Genomic DNA, 8,251 nt, shown 5'->3' on the forward strand with positions numbered 1-8,251 from the left:
TTTAAGCTCCATCAGCTTTCCATCTAATGCAGGGGTCACTTATGGCATTATTATCAGTGCATTAAAAATGCATAACTGTCAAATGGAAAAGCCTCCTCCTTTGTTGTGTTTGTCTGTTTTTCGTCTTTCATTAGTTAAAATTTCAATCTGGAGAAAAATAATAAAATAAATTAAAAACAGCAGTTCTGAAGTTGAGCAGCATTAAGATTCAAGTATCTGCCAGACTTCCACTGGAAATTCCACACAACACACATTACAGCTTTTTGTTATACCAAATGAATTAGGCGTGAGTGCAGGAATGAATGAAAACGGCAAACAGTGTATTCAAGATTATTTTAATATTATTAATATGTATACTTTAGAAATATAACTATCAATGACAAAACTTCCACTGGAGTAATGGTAGTTTGCTTAGGCCCCCATCAAATCAATTAATTACAATATACACATTATGATACAGAGCAGATTTAAATCTGAAATAATATTAAAATAAATGCTCAATAGATAAAGGTTTTAATTGTATTTTTTATCATTTTCTTGACCTACTGTTAGCCATCTGTGAGTTCTGAGCACACCCAAAAAATGTAAAGCCATATTCTTCTATAAACTAATTTAAGTGCAAACCTTTTTTTTTTTTCTTTAAAAAGACTATGATTGCAGCATCCAGCTATATAGATTCAGAATTCAAGACTGAGGATGGTAAAGCCAAGTGGAACCAGGCAATCCTCAACTCTCTTTTTTTGTTTCATTAGAGAAGTTATAAAACAAAAAAACGACAAAGTAGCTAACAAAAATCAGTGCAAAGTCATCAACGGGGAGATTCTATTCAAGAAAAGAGAAGTGGTGGGTGAATGTGGATGGATGCAAAAATTTCAGATGCTTACGCACTTGGTCATAAAAGTATAGTTCTTCTAAAGTTCATATTTTAGTCAGTAACCCTGAGTTGGGTTAAATGACAACATTAAAATAAAAAAGATGATTATGAAAATTAAATGAACTATCCCTTTAGTCTCAAGCCACAGTTGTCTGGTTTGCATCTAACAAAGCCAAGCATTAATTCCAGAAAAGCCTAATGAGATTTGACACGCGCGCACACGCACGCAAACACACACGCACAAACAAACAAAAAAAAGATTTAAAAAAAAGAATTCTAAAATGTATTAAAACTCGAGAACAAAAGCACAATAGTCCACAATTGCACCACACCTTTTCCTGTTCCATTCCTTCTCTAGGTCGAGTGAGTGATAAAACAAAAAACAACAGAAAAGCCATTAACAAAACTGGGAGAGGGAGGGGTAGAAAAGAAAAGGAAAACTTGCAATGCTTGCAGGGTGAAGAGCAGCATCAGACTCTGGGTTGCAGGGTTCTTTAGCAGCAGAAATATTGTGGCTATACTACTGTTCCACTGGGAGAGCTGGCTTGGTTTTGGGATGACAATAAACCCTGAAAAAAGGAAAACAAGGAGATTTGCATTGGGAAAGTCCACATACTGAAGCAAAGAAAGGAAAAAAAAAAAAATCAAACAACAAACAGCTCATTAGAAAATGCGTCCCATCTTTCCATATTCCAACCGATGCAAGAAATGAAGAGCCTGTGCACAGCGGTTTAAATAAATGCTTGGTGTAATAACATCCGCGATAAAGGCACTTCACTTTATAACTAGCCTTATGACCCTCCTGATGGGACCTTTATGAACATTTGACATTTTATTACAATGCACCTGGATCCTTAACACAGCACACTTCTCTGTAGCCGTGGGTTTTGTATTAAAAAAATAACTTTTCCACAGCCTCAGCATTAAAGCATTTTTTAACCATATGTCTTTTCAATACAAAGTAGACTTTTAGTTATGCTGCATATTCCAGACTATATGTGCAATTCTGGATATGCAAGTGTGCACAAACATATTTTGCTGTAAGCGTGTGGGGAAGTGCAGAGAGCCTGGGCAAATACAGAGCTATTAGCATAAAGGGTGAAATATGAGCAGGGTTGGGATTCAATAGCAGTTTATCAAATCCAAACAGTTTCAGTTTAGGTCTCCGATCAGCTGGCCTAAACTGGTCGCAGCTTTAATGAAGACTAACAATGATTAAGCCAACCTGTTCACAACCTGCATCTCAAACCTGAAAATAAGATCTAATGTTGATAACTGATATCACAGCTCAAACATACCGACACCACAAAATTCACTTGCTCAAAATGTTAATTTGATAGATAATTGTCTTCTGGGCAACAAAAATCAACATAAATAGTGGTTGCAGAGTGATAATGTCTTCATCACAAAAAAGTCAGTGGACTGAAGAAAGCACATTAACCAAGAGACAGCTTAAACGGAGCCTTTACAGAATTAACAAAGTAAGTGTCACTAATGGCAAGTCATTTTAACTGGAGAAATCAACAGACAGCACTAGCAATAACGGAGAAGCTGCTTATATCACCTGCATGATTTGATCATTGCTTTGCTAATGGGAAATAAAAACTCTAAGAGATAAAAACGAAAAAAGCAAAAACAAGTGTGCACGAGATTTGAGAGTGTCTGAGCTTGATGAAATTTGACCATCTTGCTGAACGGGAAATGCATCTGATGACAAGAACCCAACCATAACCCTCTGAATGTGACCACATATGCAAATGACTTGTTGGCTATGCATTGCGAGATCATTATGGCGAACCAATGAATACATCTTATGTCTTCCTTCACCTGACAGGTCCACAGAAAATTCTATCTTATTATATAACCACAAACTGTATTGTCATAGCATAGGATGTTTTTTTTCTCCCACTGAAACTTGGGCATTGGAAAGCAGGTGTACATTAAACCAAGTCTTATAACTTATGTTTATTACTTCAGTGGCAATTTGACTATAAAAGCTATAAATCGTATTCCAAATATCCACAGTTTAACGTATGCGTTCAAAATAAGTTTAGTTTCTTAACTGCTTTATCGACTCATAAGCGCCATCATTTCAAATTTCCTCCCATTTCCTACATTAAAAAGAACTTACCACTTTGCCTGGCCTCGCCCATGTGCAAATAAATCCCTCCTGACAAGCAGTCACTAAACAGTCCTCTAAAAATATGAGTACAGTCAGTCTCTCGTGTGCTATTTTTTTACAGATGAGGGGCTCGAGGAGGGGCACGTCCTCCATGCGCGGGCACAGCAGAGTGCCCAGAGTCTTGGCAGGGTCTGTTTTGGTTTTTGTCAGCAGGTTGAGCTTGTCGCTACTCTTGCTGCTGATGTGACCCATGCTGTGGTTGCGTTTGTGGTCCTTCTCGTGGTGGCGCTCCTTCCGATCATGGAGTGACAGTGTAGCAAACTTACTCACACCTGTAGCGATGGCGCTGTCCATAATACCACTACTGATTCCACCGCCACTGCTGGCTTTGTTGGTATTGTTTGCCGTCGTTGTTGTGGTGCCAGCAGAATGGGGAAGGCTGTTGGAACGTGGTAAAGTAGTAGCGATGGAGTTAATGCCAGGAGTATTGGCACCACTGTTGTTTCCATTAGTAGTGTTACTAGAGGTGTTAGTGATTATTGTAGCACCTGCAGGAGGGCTGGTAGCATTCATCACATTAGTATGTGTCCGTGTCCGTGAGAGGGGAAGATGCGGGAAAAGGATGTCCTCAGTGAGGTCCCATAGGCACAGCTGAGTGTCCTGCCCCACTGAGCCAAACCGGTATGTAACACTAACAGGCCGGCTGTCTGTGGAGTTACGCTTAGAAAGTCGAGACTGTGTACTGTTGGCCCGGTCTCGTCCAAAGTGGATCATCTGATCCTGGAAGTCCTCATCGCTGCCACTGAACTCCATCGGGTCGCTCTCCTCCACACTTGTGGTGTAATGGTCAAAAGCCACCACACTCACCCACGACTTGTGGCCGTGACCTCGAGCAATGACCCTGCAGTCCAAGAACGACCACACAGTCACTAGATCGTCCTCTCCACCCGCAACTATATATTTTCCATCAGGGCTCCAGCACACGCACAACAAACCACCAAAATAGCTCTTCATGGTGCCGTGAAGCTCAACAGCATCAAAGTTGAACACCCGTAGGAAGCCGTCTTGGCTTACACAGGCGAGGAACTTCCCATCTGGAGAGAAGGCAAACTCATTCAGAGCTCCCTCTCCTACAGTCCATTTAAGGAGAGGGTTCCTCGTGGATTTACTCTTGCAAGTGTGCACAGAGTAATTCTCTCCCTGTTTGAGTAGCTGGTAGTGTGGCGCTGTGGTGCCGCAGGTATGCTCCACATTGTACAGGTACATATTCCCACTGGCATGAGACACTAGAAACAGACTCTCTGAGCCTGGCACCCATTTCACACATGTTACTCTGGACTTGTCTATTAATCTCTGTCAGGAGAAAAAAATAGGTTGAGGTTTGAGAGGCAGGAGAGAGCAGAAGAGAAGGGGAAGACAAAAAATAATAATTTTAATACAGTAAAATTGACGTTGGTATGCTCAACAAGCTTTAAGTTTTTAATACAACAAGCTTTGGGCCATTTGGTAATGTTATTAGTAATTTTTACTTTACTTTTTTTTTCATTAAGATGCATTAAATACATAAGAATATCAATGCATTAATCACACAAAAAATCTTATCAGTTGTAAATTAATTGTGGAGTAGAAGATAATCAATTCTGTGGGATTGGATGACATGCAAGCACCATATTGTCACTTCCTGGTTCCTAAAAAAAATATGTACGGTGACGGTAAGGTGCAACCTTAAACAGTACTACAAAAATAGTACATAGATGTTATTCCAACCTGTGTCCTTTAGACTTACCTCCTCATTGAAGAGCTTGCTTGTCTCCTTCTTGATAGGGTCAATGAGCTGTACCTGTCCTGCTGAGAAACCCACCAGCAAGGACACGCTCTCTGCTGTAGCTGTGAGGTGGTTGAAGTCATGACACGTGGGCTGCGTTCCCTTGTAAATGCGCTTGTCTATGGGCTTGCTCAAGTCAGCGGCCTGAAAACAGAGACCGAGATTGCAAGGGGGGAATGAATGCATACAGATTGCAGCAACCTTCAAATATCTAAAATGCCCAACTACTCTACTGCATGGCAAAGTCTATACTTAGTCACACTACCAGTAATAAACCATAGCAGCTGAGAGTGCCGTGTTTTATATCAAACTATCAAACCTTTAAGACTGAGGCAGTGCGTTTTAAATCAAGCATCTTGAACCGCGTATAAGACAAGTGCCTGGAAGCAAAATACTAAACATTGAAAAACACACAGAAGAGCATGAAGAGCAAGGGCATGCCTTTTCTCTATAGAGAAACTGATCAAAAAGCAGTTGTTTTAGCCATTTTAAGGAAACAGTATTATACTACTGTAAAGAAGCTGCAGTAAATACATTGCAGACAGTTAATATAACACAACAGTTAAATTTGTTAATGATTAACAGTTTGAACAACTGGTAGAACGGAAAATTCTTTTCAGGGTAAGGTGATGACTCAGGGGTTCCTCCATTTCCATGACATGCGACTGTTTTTGTCTTGCCTCAAAGAGCAAACGTGTCAATGGAGGTCTTGATCAAGAGTCCACTAAAAAGTACAAAATCACAAGACTTCTGCCTCACAATGGCAGAAACAAAGGCTGAAAGAAAACTTCATCATGTTACAATACAACTAAACATACCTGCTGTATTACACATTGGCTTGAGGGCTGACATGCAGATGTTTTCCAAAAACCAGTATGTGCCAACAGTGATGGCTACTGTACAACTCTAGCTACTGTACATTTCTAGTTTGTGTTTTTTGTTTTCAAAAAGTATGTCTGCTACAATATATCAGAATACATTTCTTACTTACCAAGCCTTCCAAAATATATGACTTGAAGTAATTGCCAACTGTGTAGTAACCTGGCATTTAACATTTTCTAACTATGTTAACTTGCACATATTAAAAACCCTGAGGTCACACGAGTTTTTTCCTTTTCCCAATTGCTTCAAACAGCTCAAATATATGGCAGACCTTCAACCAGGATACAACTATTTCCCTCTGAAAAAAAAATGGCTACACATGACATGTTTGTGTGTAAATATGGAAAATGCTTTTATACGCAGGTTCAATTGAACAAAGAGCTCATTCAATCTGTGATGTCAAATCAGGTATCCGTTAATAACCACATTAAGGTGCGACAACATTTTTTATCAACAGTAACGTGGACAGTTAATTTTGATACTCAATGACAGCGAAGACCTGTATTCATATTAATTGCTATGTGATTTCCACATTATGCTCAACTATGGGGTAGCAGATCACAATAACACTATGTGCCCATTGATTGTTATTAAATACCAAAAATATACCAAATCAGCTCAGTTTGATTAGCTCAGCCTCTCAAGAAGAATTCTTAAGCCAAAATCAGAGTGCCATTACGGCAGCAGTTAGCCACATGAATCCGCATCACCGTGATTGTCGATATCTGTCAGTCAAAAGGTCTTCTACAGGTGTCAAGGGTGGCAACGTAAATCTGTCAATGCTGACACGGACAGTTTTATTACAAACCAAGCCCGTTATAAACACCATTTAAGCTCTGTCAACTTGAACCGTTACAGTAGGTCAACTTCACCAACATGATATTTGCAAAACTACAAAAACCCGCCATCAAGTGTAAAGAGAGTGACGGATAGGAGACGGGAGTTTTAGCCCCTGGCCTCGGGGTAGCTACTGGCTTGCTAACGTTAGCCAGTTACGCTGGCTAGCTAACTAATAGGCTAGCTTTGAGCTAAGTAGCTAGCTGCCAGCTAATTTCAAAGTCAAGCACCTGTCAGAGTGACTTGACACGCCTAAACTCCTGCAACACCTCACACAGCAGTGTGGCATTTTAACTTGCAGCATAGCGAATTTCCTCAGGCATAAGCCACATTAGCATGCTACCTTTCTAACGCCTTTGTAGATGTAGAAGTAGAGCTCACGGCCCACATTGAAACAGATCCTGTCGCCGTTGCCTGACTGGTCGTTGACGTTCACGAAAGAGACCTTGACGGGGTTGGAGCCTTGTGAATTGAAAGGCACCCTATTAGGACGGCTGTATTCGGAGTGAGTGAGAAGTTTGTAGACGCCTTCCCGAGTGGTGAACTGAGTTTTAATTTCGTTCATCTCCTTCCCTCCTCCCTCCGCCGCCATCTTTGAAATTAACATTCATCCCTTTCCCCCAGGCCGGATCTTACGCACGGATGTGAGCGGCCGTTCCGACTCTCCCGTTCCCCCCAACGGCTCACGGTGGAACTGGTGGAAGGGATGCGACTGGTTTCAACAAGTTGTGACAGCTTTATCTAAGACCTTGCATTATCAACTTAACACAGAAGTTTGATTCAGCCACAGATTTTAATTTTGATTTTAATTTTCGCCCGTGAGTGAACATTTACATATCTCGAAATTTCAAATACTCAGGAATAAGTTTATTTATCAAATCAAAATCAAATCAAATCACTTTTATTGTCACATCACATGTGCAGGTACATTGGTACAGTACATGTGAGTGAAATTCTTGTGTGCGAGCTTCACAAGCAACAGAGTTGTGCAAAATACAATAATGTAAACAAGCAAAATACAAGAATGGCTACATCTGAAACTAATAAATATATGTACAATATATAATAGTATATGCATTTCTGGATGTGTATACTAAATATTTTTCTACGTGTGTGTGTATGTGTGTGTACACATATTTTACAAATTAAATAGAGTAAACAATAAATAAATATATAAAAATATACAGAGTTGAGACATGTTCAAAACAGTGGCATTACTGTACAGTAATACATAATGTTGAAGTTCCAGTAGTTAAGGTGAGGTGTCTATGAAGTGTTCAGCAGTCTGATGGCCTGATGGAAAAAGCTGTCTCTCAGTCTGCTGGTACGGGACCGGATGCTGCAGAACCTCCTTCCTGATGGAAGGAGGTTTATTTATGTTATTTATTTATTTTTGTTGTTTTTAGTTTTTTTCAGAGACGGAAACAAGCTCCCATAAACTAGGCTTGATTGTATTAAAAAAAAATAAAAAAATACATTTTGAAAAATAAAAAAATACAAGTTTTAGATATTTGCACTGTTTATATATAAATATATAGTAAGTTACTACTCGATCAACCACACGTTTAAGCTTATGATCAAGTTGCTGTTTTTGTTTTCTTAAAGTACAGTTTACAATATATATTTCATACAAAAAAAATATATGTTTACATTTTAGTTAGAATAAGCTTTAAAACTTAAAAAAACGCAGGACCGGTACACGTTTTATTTT

General features: G+C 39.4%; 1 protein-coding gene across 1 annotated transcript; it reads right to left on the reverse strand.

Annotated features, from left to right (window-relative positions):
* Positions 1–319: 319 nt before the first annotated feature.
* On the reverse strand, positions 320–7,210 carry wdr20a (WD repeat domain 20a). Its single transcript, XM_085257897.1, has 4 exons — positions 6,884–7,210; positions 4,783–4,965; positions 3,006–4,349; positions 320–1,443 (listed from the first exon to the last, which is right to left on the reverse strand). The coding sequence occupies exons 1-4, from the start codon at positions 7,145–7,147 to the stop codon at positions 1,390–1,392; spliced, it is 1,845 nt and encodes a 614-aa protein (XP_085114023.1). The 5' UTR covers positions 7,148–7,210; the 3' UTR covers positions 320–1,389.
* Positions 7,211–8,251: the final 1,041 nt, after the last annotated feature.

Source organism: Mchenga conophoros, linkage group LG19 (assembly GCF_057382185.1).
Source record: "Mchenga conophoros isolate Kocher_MC1m ecotype Shallow Benthic linkage group LG19, M_conophoros_male_GT1.1, whole genome shotgun sequence".
Lineage (NCBI taxonomy): Eukaryota > Metazoa > Chordata > Actinopteri > Cichliformes > Cichlidae > Mchenga > Mchenga conophoros.